A 14,919-nucleotide genomic window follows, 5' to 3' on the forward strand; every position below is an offset into this window, starting at 1 on the left:
CCTAAATGCCCTAGGGTTTTTGGAATGATAAACCAATAACAGCTTTATTATGCAGTCCCCGCTGGCGTTGGCACATAGGGCAAGAGTCAACCGATCCTTCATGGGCTTATGTCCAGGCATTTTCTTCTCTTTGGCAGTGATGTATGTTCGACTAGGCATCTTTTTCCAAAACAGACCAGTTTCATCACAACAGAAAACTTGATGTTCTACGTAGCCTTCATCCTCCACGATCTTTTCAAACTTCTTAACAAAATCGTTAGCAGCCTTGGTGTCCGAACTTGAAGCCTCTCCGTGCCGAACAACTGAATGAATCCCGGTCCGTCTCCTAAATTTCTCAAACCAACTGCGAGATGCCTTGAATTCCTCCGTCGTAAGATCGATTGAACTCTCCCCCGCGTCACCCCCAGAGCCCGCCACCTTCAAGTCACAATAGATAGTGCTGGCCTTCTCGCAAATGATCGTTCCAGTGATCATATCGCCAACAATCTCTTTGTCCTTTATTCATATTAACAAAAGGCATTCCACCTCTTCCAGGGTAGGGCTGCAACGTTTGGAAATAATGGTGATCCCCTTCGATGGTTTGACTGCTTTAATGGCTGCCTTCTGCTTGATGATTCTCGAGATCGTAGACATATTCCAGCCATATTGTTTAGCCAGATCACTCACATGCACACCGCGCTCATGTTTTTCTACAATTTCTTGCTTCAATTCTGATAAAAGCATTGTGTTCTGCCTTTTCTAACATAACCCATACCTGTACCGAAACTAAGCTTCGTAGGACCCATGATTTAAGTGAAATAAAAAATGAAACGTGAAAAAAGAAAGATAATAAGCACTGTTAATAACAGATCGAACAGGGTACAACCACACGACGCGCACAAGAATAGAGAACTGACAGACTGGGGTCCCTCTGACGTGCTGCCATCTACCGATATAAACAAGAAACTACACTGACGCTTCGAGAAAATTCTACGCGTATGGTCTACATTGGATGTTGGAGCATGATGTCGGGTGTCGAGACGAGAATTCTATCGAATTTTACATCGGATGTTGGAACAATATTATGTAAAGGCAATCGTATGTAGAGGTTCCACTGTATTACTTAATGTCCAACATCGTACGCTCAAATGCGGAATGGTCCTTTGATATTCTCGCTTGCAAGAACAGTACGTCTAATTGTCACACAGAGCTAGAAAAGAACAGAGTTCTAGGATCACCTCTATTTTTTTTCTGTTGCTGTAGGAAGTCATATTGTGAGGGGCTGGGTTCTAGGGTTTGAACACAATCCTGAACCAAAGTAATGAAGGTCTTCTCTACTCCTGAATGACTTGTGACACAAGTAAAGAAATCCTGTTGTTACCTGCTCAGTAGGGCTTTGGATAGTAAAGGAGAGTTTAAAGAGGAAGCCCTATTTGCTGCTCATTGCAAGTGTTCAAGAGTGATCGCTAGAGCAACCTGTAGACGTGTGAACAGTTCCAGAGGGTTGAGCCCTTTGAAAGCTCCTCAAATCTAGAAGACTCTTGTCAAGTTCAGACTTACATCCTAGATAAAACTTGGTTCAAGGGCTACATGGTATCCTTCACCAAAAAGTTTGAGGAGATTCCCCCAACAACGAAAGTAACAGCTGTCACTGGGAGTGTTCGAGGTCATGCTACCATATCTACCATGTGACAACTTCCCGAGAGGTATCCTGCTTACGGACGATCCGTAAAAACAACCCATCGTATGAAGTGATTTACCAATCTCCTTTGGAAAGCCTGTAAGTAGCAATGGTGCATGCGATACTGGTCGTTTGAAAAGCCGGGAATTTTCTTTTGTGGATGATACCTTCGAAGTGGATGTGATTATTTATGCGCGTGTGCACGTATACAGATGAATGAGTGCTAACAGGGAGGTGCTTGTCTACAGAAAATTCTTCCAGATTAGAAGAATTCTTATTAAAGTTGTGAGTGCGTGAACAGAAGTGCTCTCGTGATTGCGTCCCAACTGTAGAGTACGTTTATGCGTGAATAGGTGTTACATCAAAGACCAGTAAGTGTGCCCTATGGGGAGGGGGGTGTGAAAGGTGTAGTACTTTCAATCAAAAGATAGCGCGTCCACAAGTGAGTGAGTGCGCATGCGATAGTGCACTCATTAGCAAAGCAATCTTCAAAGTCCTATGAACATGTGCTAAGCAGAGAACACAAGCATTCGAAGAGTGTGCTCTTATAGGAGAGTGTTTGTGAACAGGTGAATGATCATAAGAATGAGAATGTGTGAGCAAGTCCATGCTGAACATCAGCAGCAAGCAGGTCAATTGAAGAGCATGCAAACTCTGAAAAGTGTGCGCGGTCGAAGACAGGAGAAAAGTCTAGAGAATGCATGCTTAATGTAGAGCGTGCTCTCATAGGAATGAGTGAGCAGGTGTTTGCTTGTAAGAATGAATGCAAGCGAGCAAGTGAATGCTCCATGTCAAATGAAAAGCGCATAAGTTCTGAAAAGCATGCATGATTGCAAACAGGTGAGGTGGCACTGCAGTAGAGTACATGATCACGATTGGGTATACGCAGTCGAGAACGAATGAGGTGGCACTCCTGTAGGAGCATGTGGTAAAAACAGGTGAAGTGGCACAAAATAGCATGCTACTGCATACTACTGAAGCATGTTAATGGGCACACAGGAACAGGTAAGGCAGCACGCAAAGAAGTGGATAATCTCGTTGTCTCTTTCTTCATACTCGGTGAAGGACTGGGCAACACTCTCCTACTAGGAGAGAAATGTTAGGAGTCACATATATGATACTGTATATACAGTAATTCCTATCGATCGGTCTGGAAGGACAAATTGTCCAAAATTGGAAAAGGAAAAGCAGACCCTCTTTTTTTTCTGAACTGCTGCATGTTCCAAGTCCAACAAATATGTGAATCCACTGTCAGGGCTAAGAGACGAAGGTGGGCAAAGGTGAAAGAATAACTTGAAGTTCTCCTATCAATGATGTAATGAAGTTTCATTCCTGTCACGATGAACAGTCGTCACTAGTCCAAACAAGAGTAATTAACAAAAAAGGGTACATCGGCACGTTACACAGAAACTGTTAGTTAGCTATAGTTATCAGCAAAACTGCAAAACCTTCAATATAAAACTAAAAAATGAGGGAGCCAGAAATACATCTGTACTATTCAGTGGCTGAAAAAATGGTTACTTGGTGTGCTAGTGGGGGAGGGGGTTCTCCATGCCACCTGCCAGTAACTATCCACACCTTGTTATACAGTATTCTCAACAGTTAATTTCTAGCTATACTGAAAACATACTCCTATTATAAGAAGTGTTTGTATCTGTGTAGGAACAAATAAATTTATAAAATCATTCAAGTCAAACACAAATAAGTTGGCTAATTTTAAGCTTGAAGGTAAAAAAAACTACTATAATTTTAAACAGAAATAAATGTAAGACATTATCAAATTACACACAACAACACTATAAAACCAAAGATTTTAGCAGTTGAACATAAGGAGAAAATCAGGTCTCAGAAACTTCAGGAACTTCCTGAAACTAATTTCATGCCAGGGAAGAAAACATCTGGGTTCAACCACATCATCAAGTTGAGGTTCAATGAAAATATGACATTGCAATACTCAAAGGATGATAATTTGAGAGGGATCATTGAAAGGCATTATATACAGCAAAATGGAATATGGAAGTAATTTTGAAATTTTCCAAAAGTCAAGGTATTGCTTGAGAATTAAAGCTACCTAATAACAAGTCAGCAGACAGAATGATACAGTTAACCACTGGGGACCTAAAGGATCATACATGCATGTTCCAATTCATTAGGAAAAATTGCAGTAGCTTTTTATTCTCTTTCTTATAGTGGATAAAGATGCTTGGGAATTCATGGGGTGCACAAATTAAACCAGCTAATACAATGAAAAATTTAAAAACTTACTGAGCAAAAGATGTTATAGCAGTTAGAAGCAAGTGATCAGAAACTTGGTCATCTTGATCCTGAGCAGAGTTGAGCAATTTATCTACGAGTAACAGATGAATTACTTTGTCCTAAAAAATAAAAAATCTTATTCCATTTTTTTTATTCTATTTTTTTAAAACACAAAATACCTGAGAAAACCACAATTCTTACTTAGACTATAACTAGAGTACTAAAAATCATAGAATTTCAAAATTAGTCAGGTAATACACACTGATGTATCTATGTACTTTAAACACTAGCATTCCAAAGAAAATTTATTAACAAGGTACTGAATTTAGTATATATGGAAAGGAACAACCATGTCTCCTTTAAATGGAACAATTATACAAAAAGTTTCTGTTATATACAATACATTAACACCTGGGTACAAACACTACAACATTAATGAATAATGTGTTAAAACCTTGCCTGATGACATAGTAAATAATGCCCCATACACAGTCCAAGAATATCTGCAAATACAGTACGCAAAAATAAGCGACATATCTAGGTAACATAGAGAAGTGCAGACAATTGAAAGCTATGCATCATATTACAGGAGATGATAAATGGAATTTTAATGACATTAAATATATATATACTCACTTGATATTCACATTGCTTCTCCCTTGAGGCTGATTAAATGTTGACATCTATCGTAAAACTAAGATTCCGATTTCTTTCCTTGCAATAGCCACTCCCTTCTAGCAGAGTATTGAGATTACATGGCAGTGTATGACAATACATGAACATGGGAAAACCATACCTCCGTCGTTCAGTATAAAAGTCAAAATTAGTTCATTAGCCTCTTGACGTCACTAGTCAGTATTGGGGCATGTATATGAACACCGGGCGAGTATAGAAATAACTGATTTTATTATGATTTTCTTTTTTTATTTCTAGGATCTTCCCCTGATGTTCATATTGCTAAATTCCATAGTATGGGAAAGATATAGGAAATTTAAAGCAAATACCTAGATATGTACCGTAACCCTCTGGTGATCTAATGACGTATTTCCGCATCAATGGATTTTTTGCCGTAAGTGCTCCGATGACAAATATAAAGCGTCATCCAATACACTTTTTGCAGGGAAAATAGTTTTAATTTTTGAGCCATCCCAAGAAAATGACTCGCATCTGATTCTGGGAAGATCTTCACCCTAAGACAAAACATAAAAAGAAAACTGATAACAGTAGTGCATGCACTGTAAGTCTCCATCACACATTCAGTTGATTTCATGGTTTGAATAAGTTTAGCAATTTTATGGAGAGCTCTTGTATAACTTTTTTGTCGACCATATACAGCATTTGTGAAATGCCCTTGAATTTTTTCTTGATACATCATACAAAATGTTTGAAGGGTATAAAGTGGAAAATGTGAAAAACATGACTGGCCAGAAATTTTCCTAAGGTGTTGCTACTCCTTGCATGCACCAACATTCTCCTGAGACATGATGTACTTCCAGAGGCAAGAAAATTTTTTTATAATCATTTGGAAGTATGTAATCCTCATAAAAATGGGGTATGCGACGTTATAGCTAGGTCCAAAAGAGCTAGTACTTTTGAGCAAGTGCTACAAAATGGCTAGTTCCATAATAGCTAGTACCAAAATCGCTACTGTGACAAAATAGCAAGTAGTACATTTGAGCTGGTACAGAAAGAGCTGCTAACCAAAATAGGTAGTTTCAAGAAAATGTAGAGTTGTTTCTACTTCAACATATTCAACGTAGATGTAGGGTTGAAGGCCACTTCCCTGAACCTATATCAATTAGCGAATTGCTAATACCAGAAGAATTTATAATGGTTACCATAAACGGAAATGCATTCTTCTTCTTACCGAGTGATGAAACTAGCGGTTCAAATTGAATAATCATATTTGCAAGTCAGCTTATGCTCGATCAACTTGCCAGTTGAAAAATATGACTGTGTGATGGCACTTTCAAAGTTGTTCCTAGAATATTTTATCAATTATATACAATCTATGTTGTTAGAGAAGACTTTCTTTTTCCTTGTGTGATAATTCATGCATTCTGGTAAGCAAGCATTGCAAATCCTGTGGTGTTCTGTTAATAAGGACAGCTTCATCAGCATACTTTAGGTCTGCTAAATTCCTATCACCAATCCAGTCCAATCCTCCACCATCTCTGACTATTCTACGCATTACAAAATCCATGAGGAGGATAAACAACATAGGTGACATCACATTCCCTTGGAGTACTCCGCTGCTCACTGGAAATTAATTTGATAAGATTCCATTAACATTAACTTTGCACTTGCTCAGCTCGTGAACAGACTGGGTTTAAAGCAATCGACAAACTGTCTCTTCAGCTTTAACTCTTGATGCCTGGCGATTGATATTAAAAGAATTAGTATAGACCGGCAGGGGTTACTTGCCTTAGTTAAATAGGTACTGTGCATCACAAGGAACTGGCTATCTTTTGATATATCTAGCCAATGAATCTTCTTTAGATTCAGTCAGTCATGGAAACAGATGATGACAGAACGGCCCACAGTCCTGGGTGTAGCGAGGTGCTAAGAATCTCCCGGTTTATAATTACTAAAGAAAAATTGAAAATAGGTAATTTTAATGTTAAAACCATGAATCAGATTGGGAAGTTACAGCAAGTGGAGACTGAGTTTATGAAATATAGTTTGAATATCTCGGCCCTAAGAGAAACATGTAAGGGGATTGGTAAGGAAATTTTAGACCTAGGCAATATATATATCTACTCAGGAAGATCACATGGAGTTGGAAGAGAAGGGGTACGAATGATGATGACACCAAGAGCAAAAAAGGCATTAACCAAGTGGAGAGCTGTAAATACAGTAGTAGATTGTTACTAGCAAAGTTCAAATCAAAGCAGTGCAATATGGGTATTTTAGTTTGCTATGCCCCAACAAGTGATTCCCCTGAAGAAAGGAAAGATGAATACTATGAACTCCAGAGGGCAATAGATGAGATCCCTGAGAGAGATAGGAAAATTGTGATTGGCGACTTCAATGCTAAAGTTGGAGGAAATAATCAGGGAATAGAGAATGTGATGGATGTCGAAGGCCTTGGCAAAATTGCAAATGAAAATGGAGCCCATTTCGTAAGTTCCTGTTCAGCAAAAAATCCTGTCATTAGAGGTACTCTTTTTCCACACAAGAACATCCACAAGTATACATGGACTTCACCATGTGGCAATTACAAAAATCAGATCGATCATATTGCCATTAATAAAGAGAGAAGGGCTCTGAGAAATGTAAGAAGCTATAGCGGTGCAGATATTGGTAGTGATCACCAACTCCTCATTGTCACACTGAAATTAGAACTGAAAGCACCCAACAGAACGATAGATAGAATACCTAGGTTTTATACTAGTAAGCTTTTAGATGAAGAGCACAGAGAAACATTTGCAATTGAATGTAGGAATTGATCTGCAGTCTTAGAGACTTCAAGAGATGAAGAACAGACAATTAATGAAGAATGGTGTGATATTAAGAGCATATATCAGTCATTTGGTAGTGAAGTCTTGGGACACACAGTTACAAGGAGAAAGCCATGGATATCAAATGATACTTGGGATACTATAAAAAGGAGACAAAGACAGAAATTGATTGTTGAAAGTTTTCGAGGAAGTAATAAAAATTACAAGGTGGAGCATGCTAAGTATTCCAGTATTGATAGTGAGGTCAAAAGAAAAGCCAAGAATAACTGGAGAGAATATATAGATAGTAAAGCAGATGAGGCTGACAAAGCTATGAATTCAGGAAGTGGCTATGGTGTAAGAATTGCTCATAGAATTATTAATGAAATCTCTACTGGGGCAAAGAAGAAGCATATACCCATCAAAAAGAGAGATGGCTCTGTTATAGCTACAGAAGATGAAGAAAGACAGTGCTGGATGGAACACTTTAGTAAGGTTATGAATAGGATATATGACGGGAATAATGTGATTGATATACCAGAAGCTGATGAACACCTTGATGTGCCCATGAATGAATTCACTGTGTTTGAAGTCGAAGCTCTATCTCTATTGGGGAGAGGTGAATAGAGTCTGTCAAGGAGATAGCCCTGTCCTTCCTTGAGGGAGACGGCCTAATCCTCTTTTTCTTCCCCTTCCCCTTTGGTTTAGCTGGTGGAATCCGGAACTGAAGGAGAGTCCCTTAAACCTCTGAATTACTTTCCTCCTAACGCCTTTTCCAAGGGGAGAGGGGTCTCTCCTTATGGTAAGGTCCCACTAGAGCAGATCCTTCGGAACTTCTCCTAAGACCTGCAGGAGGAGAGGAGCTGGAAAGGACGGCCAACAGAGGGATTTTCTGGGTGCCACCCAGCATTGAGAACGGGGGATGGTCCCCGTCGCATCCTCACGCATTACATTAAATAGTGCGCTCAGTCAGGGGGGTCTCGAGCTCGAAATGAACTGGGAGGGAGATTCTTTGGACGGACAGGAGCCCTGGGTCTAGGAACCTGGGATGGTTTCCTTGACTCCTTTTCTGCAGGCAGGATTTGCACTGGCCTACCCGGGGGAAGGTGCTGGTCGTTGAAGCCTCAGGGCAGCAGACTGCTCATGAGCTTTCCTCAGTCCTTCACCCTGACCCCAATCAAAAGGGTACAGATTCTTAGAAGGAATTGCGAACTAGAAATAGAGCAGCATGATGAGAACCTGAGGGATCGTCATAACAAGAGACCGAAGGCTCTAGGTTGCGCAAACCCTGAGGTTCGGACCAACGAGAACCCGAAGGTTCTAAGTTATGAAATCCTGGAAGATAACATAGCTTGAACCCGGAGGCCCAGGATCGCATGAACTCGAAAGCTCCAAGCAACAAGAACCAGGAGTTTCTATGTCATGAGACCTAGAAAGATAAAAGTGACAAGGACCCAAAGATCCTGGGTCATGAGAGTCCCTAGGCTCAGTGCGACGAGAGCCCGAAGGTTCATCATAACGAGAGTTACGAGCGCCTGGAGGTTCTACAAGACGAGAGTCTGTAGACTCAGGGTTACGCAAGACTGAGGGCTCAATGTATTGAGGGTCACGAGAACCTGAAGGCTCAGCGTAATGCAACGAGGGTCATGAGAGCCCAAAGGATCATCGTAACGCAGGTATGAGAGCCCAAAGGATCAGCGTAACGCAGGTATGAGAGCCCAAAGGCTCAATGCAACGCAGGTCATGAGAGCCGAAGGCTCAGCTTAACGAGGGTCTCAAGAGCCCAAAAGATCAGCGTAACGAGGGTCACGAGAGCCCGAACGCTCAACGCATGACGAGTCATGAGAGCTCGAGGGCTCAACCTAATGAAGGTCACGAGAGCCCGAAGGCTCTACATGACGAGAACCGGAAGGTCCTGGGTTACGAGAGCCCGAAGGCTCAACGTAACGGGAGCCCGAAAGTTTGGGGTCACCACAGCCCAAAGACTCAGCGAGACCGCCACAAGAACCCAAAGGAACTATGTGACTTGAACCCGGAGGAGCAGGCCCAGGGTGACGAGGGGTCAGAAACTCTTCCACCCGACGAACTCCCGAAGGGGAACGTTTATCAAGATCCTCCGAGGAGGGAGACTGCCGAGGCCTAATGAGCTCAGGAGCTTTCTCTCACGAACAAGAGAAGTGTTCTCCCGAAGGAGAATATCGCCTAGGATTATGTTCTACCATGGCCTAGGGGGAGAAGCGTAGGCATTAGTCACACGTTGGTTACCAACAAGTCTCTTGTGAACAAGAGAGATGTTCCCCTAAAGGAAGAAAATGCTCTGGACTTTGCTCTACTACCAACCCCGGATGAAAAGCATCGCCTTCAACGTCGGTCAGAGAAGACCAAAAGTCAGACTGACGGGCAGCAGCACCTACACCCACAGGGGAAGGTTCCACTTTTGAAGAAGTAGGAGTGCATTTCTGCTCAACACCCAACTGAAGGAGCTCAAAGAGAACTTCCTTAAAAGGGGGATCATCAATGCCCAGGGATGGCTAAAAACCCAACAGATCAGTCATAGAGTAGGCACTCCCTGGGGGAAGAGGCGAGACCGAGTTGTTAGGGGAAATGGTACCATTCCTTGAACCAAAAGGTTGATCTGAAGTTACTAGGGCTGAGCTGCTCCTTAGCTGTTCCCCAGAGAGGGCCAGCGGAGGAGCCTTTCTGGAAGAGTTTATGGGTTTAAAAAAGAAGTCCGCAATTTCTTTGACTTCGAGGAGGAGACTGAAGAAGAAGAATCTCGCTTGGCCTTCTTTTTCTTCCTGCGCCCATACCTCTCCCACTGGGAAGCAGACCACTACCAAAACTCATCAGAGGTGTTATTCCTATCACACTGGTGGCCGCGGCAAGCCGGACACAGCAGGTAGGGGTCCATCACAAGGGCTGACATGAAGGTACCGCAGGAGTGGCCTTCCAGACAAAGACAGGTATGCAAGGGACTTGGAGAAATTCAAACACGCTCTGAAAAGAACATGAAGTATAGTATTATTCAAATGGCAAGTCTTGGTGGGAGAGAGTGGCAATGACAGTCCTCTACCGAGCAGGAAAGCAAAGTGGGTGCTCGGCCTAGGTGTGTAAGTGTGGTAGCCGGCACCCGTCACCCCTCCCCACCAACTAACGGTTGGGGTGATTACCCCTCCCTAAATTCTCATGGCTTGTCTTTCAGCTTCGCCGAAAGTAATATCCCTATAAATAGCATAGGGTTTGTATTTAGTGTTGGAACAAAAAGGTTTTAACACTGCATTCTTGAATACCCATTTGTTCATTACCATTTCTTACAGGATCAGCACTAGGTCTGCTATTCTCGCGTTCCCCATCTAGGGAGAAAAGGAAGAGTACTGGCTCATACTCAATATTGTGCAGTTTCAGACTAAAGCCAATAACTAGCACAACTAATTTGAGATTCAAGTAAATAATGCATTTGGCATTCTGTAAGGCTTATGAATTACTGTTTGGCCCTGACAATCACCTCATACTGACCTTAAATGTAACCAGGTACTCATTCAACACAGTAGCTTTAAAGACAACAACTTCAGAGCCCTCTTCTTCATTGTAGATAATAGCTCGAGGCTCTTCTCCTGACATCTCATACACAATACTGTCTCCACACAGCACGCTCACATATCGCCTATAAAAATAAAATGGTTACTTATTGTAGAATTATTTTTTTCTTGTTAATAAGAGTAGAATATACAAGCATATAGAATTTTAAGTACAGTACCTGTATAATATGTAAAACTAACTTGTTTTATATTCTACAAATACAGTACAGTACATATGTAATTTCACCACAGTAGTGCATGTAAAGTTTTTTGTTTAAATCTTAAAAACAATATTATGAGGCTATTTCATCACTAGTGCAAGCACTTATACACTCTATGTTGTTAAATTATTGAACCAATGGAGCAACTGAGAGGTCAATTACAGTAAAATACAAGGTTGTACATTTGTAGTGTTTAAAATTTTGTTACGCGCTTATCTATTCAAGTTGAATTGTTAGTTAGACGGGAGGTAATACTGTACAGTATAGTTTTTCTTCAGCCATCTCTCTAGGTTCTATTATAATCCCCCATGACCCCAAGGAAGTGTGTGCCTGATTCTAGTTGAAAAGTATAGGATGTCATGTGTTTGTAAAAAGATCTCTTCTGCCAGCTGCAATAGACTGAAGGTCCATAGAGCTGGTAATATGACAATATTTTTGGCGACGGAAGTATTGAAATACTGTAGATAAAATTCATTCATATTTTCATCTTATTTAAAAACACAACTACAGTATATAATTATACTGAGCATATTATATGTTGTGAAGTCAATCCTTCCAAACTACCATTAAGTAGAAAATTTCATTACAAATACTGTATAGAAAATTCCAAGTTTCGGAAAACTAGGTTAGCCTACCGACAATGCAAGAGAGCCGTACTATAAATAAAGATAAAATAACCAGTACATATTCTTATTTTACTTAAACATAAAACTATCTACTGTAATTAAAATAAGTACATTACGTAAAAGAATTTAAGTTAATCCTTCCAAAATACTACCCTATAAATATTAATGAACAATATGCAATTAGAACAACCCGTTCTGGGGTGCTTGATTATAAAGCTTAGGAAATTATTTATATCATGTTGCTATTGTGGCTGTAAGCATTTACGCATTAATTATAATTTTATTAACAATACTTTCATCATTATCTTTTCCTTTTCTAACCCATTGAAGAAGTAGAAGACGGGATAAATATTATTACCAAATTACTGTAGATGTAGGACAGTACTGCAATGCTTCAAATCGCTGAGTAAAACTACGTAAGAAAATGGTTAGTGGGCATTGTATAAAATATGAACACTTAGTTTATCTTAAAATGTATACCCATTGTATAGAACAGTATTACACTACAGAGTTTATTACCTATATACAATACTGCACTCTACAATACTGTACTGTAGAGTATATAAATGTAGGCTACGTGTCCGGTGAGTTGTCAGGTTAGTTGAGTCATCTGAAAGAAAACAGCGAACACTTACAGTTCAGTTAAGCTGTACTGTAGTGATATTACTGTACATATATTATGGTAATATATACTCCAGTACAGTATCAGCGAGTGTTATACGGTACAGTATTACTAGATAGGAACAACAGTATTTTGTTATAACTGTATGATGACTACCTGTACTCAGTAAAATTATAGTTTCGCTCAGCGCAATGACTAAGTACTGAAGTGTTATGTACTGTACTGTAGCCTTACCATGTCCAGTACGTAGTGTTCACGTGAGCACATGGACTGTACACTTACTGATTTAATTACACACTATTTATACTGTAATAGAAACCAAGTAAGAACAATATGAGGCGGTACTTATTGTGTTGATTATACGGTGTAGGCAATGGGCAGCGAGTTGTTAGGTTAGGAGTTAACCATCCCTAGGGCACCAAAGATACGCGAATTCCCGCCAGTCTCTGTTACCTAACCTTCGCGAAGTGGGGTCTGACTGCAGTTTGCAAACGTAAGCATGAGTCAACTTAATCCCCTAGAAAATTTGGAGATAAAAAAATATAACCCAGAGGAGTTATGTCTATGAGACACTCGTCCCATGCAGGCTTGACGGGGCAAGGAGGATATCACAAGGAATCGGAACCCCAAACCATGTGAGCAATCTGACAAGTTCTTTAACTCGTTGAGAGAAATAGGAGAAAATAATCCAGAGGGATTATCGAATGGGAAGACTTCTATTGCAGCAATCGGTATGTAGACCTATTCTCTACCTTCCCAGAGAGGTCAGACGGCATATGGGTGAGAACGCAGCAGCAACTAATGTTGATCTTGTCATGCAAGTATATGTGTAATGTTTGTAAATTACATGATTAAATCCATGACCCAAGGGATCAATGGAGAAGATAGGAGGAGAGTGAGAAACGCCAAGTCAGTCATAAACAGGATGCGAAAGCCAAACCTTTGCAATGTAACATTTTTCATGAAGAGTAAACACAATACAAAGTATACCGTGAGAAAGAGTTGAGTGTCTCACCAGATCTAGATGGCTTCCTGTATTAATGTTGTATTTACATATTTACATAAATGCTGAGATAACTAAGTATATGTTATCATCAACACATGATATTTTAGTTAGTTCTTGTCAACATCTCATACGGAATGGTCATCCGACCAAACCATCTATACTCCTGTGATGGAGCTGCTAATAAACTGTTTTAAAAGTTAACTTACATAGACTTATTCAGAAGAAGTAACCTGCAAGTCTAAAAATACATAGCACATTGAAGAGACATTTGATTGGAACTATAATGTGTGTTTATAACAGTACCACACCAACATATGAAGAAATTGACTTGTAAAGTAACCCTATACTGTACCGAAACAAGTGACCACAAAAGGTTAGAGACAGGGAGCAGATGAGGCGACTGATCGCTAACGCTCATGGCCCATCAGCTTACTAGTAGAAGTAATAGAAGGAGTAGTGGTCCACTGAATGTTCGTGAGTGTTCAACGCTCGTGAATGCTTATAAGAACCGTAAGCCAATGAAGAAACTTTAGCATTCGCATGCACCAGTCCTTTAAACATCTGCATGACTTGTTGTTGCGTCGCGAGCTGAAGCTCTTATGCAGAAGTTCTAATAGGATGTACGCAGTTGGAATCTGTTCTCACTGTTCTCACTGTATTGTGGAAATAACAAGTGGTGAGTGAGGTATTAAGCACCAAGGCTGACAAGTTCTCTGTAGAACGAAGTCAGTAACGACCATCCCAATAGTCAAGGTCTCTGAGACCCATCGCTGGTTATCGGCGATTCTACCTGCAAGCAGGAAGAATGCTGATCATCTAAGGCAACTTTACCTTGGAAGGGAAAGTTGCGAGCTGGGCAGCGCTGTGACACTGAACAGTGGTCGCTATTCTAGGCGAAATCACGAGCAGGCCTGCAGCGGTATGCTGAAAACTTGGTTGCGAGCTGAAGACTGATAATGAGCAGGAGCCTGGTCATGAGCTAGTCTGGGCTGTCTCGTCGTTAGTCCAGAAGTGCGGTAGTGAACAGAAGAGTAAAGGAATCCTCAGGCGTTAGAAGCCGTTGCTGGGACTATAAGAACCTGAAGCGAGCCGACGGGTGATCACAAGCTGACAGGTGATCATAGGCTGTCAGGCGATCGCGAGCTGACGGGTGATCATGGGCTGAAAGGCAATCACGAGCTGAAAGGAGATCGGGAGCAGATGGGTGATTGCAGGCTGACGGGTGACCACGAGCTGACCAGTAATCACAAGCAGATGGGAGATTGCGAGCCGACACGTGATCGCAAGTTGCACCAGGGCAAGGCAAGAGACTGAGTGAGGAAAGTGTACTAGACAAGACAAGTTAGTTATGCGATACGAGTCAGCTGGGTGAGACGAAATGGCTAGGAATAAAGGCGGACAGATGCTGAAGGCGTCAAACTCCCTGGAGGCGAGCAACATCATCTTCATGCTCTGAATGCCAGATAACTCATAATCAATTAATCAATCATGCTCTGATGAGCCACCCTTT

The 14,919-nt window shown here is 41.0% G+C and overlaps 1 protein-coding gene across 1 annotated transcript in view; it reads right to left on the bottom strand.

The window, feature by feature from the left end:
- LOC137640065 (uncharacterized) overlaps nt 1–14,919 on the bottom strand; it is a 201,513-nt gene that overhangs the window by 115,028 nt on the left and 71,566 nt on the right. The window contains exons 4-5 of the mRNA XM_068372495.1: nt 10,873–11,020; nt 3,926–4,035 (exon numbers count right to left, since the gene is read on the bottom strand). Coding sequence (XP_068228596.1) covers nt 3,926–4,035; nt 10,873–11,020 — 258 coding nt within the window. The remainder of the gene's footprint in view (nt 1–3,925; nt 4,036–10,872; nt 11,021–14,919) is intronic.

Source organism: Palaemon carinicauda, chromosome 4, assembly GCF_036898095.1.
Source record: "Palaemon carinicauda isolate YSFRI2023 chromosome 4, ASM3689809v2, whole genome shotgun sequence".
Lineage (NCBI taxonomy): Eukaryota > Metazoa > Arthropoda > Malacostraca > Decapoda > Palaemonidae > Palaemon > Palaemon carinicauda.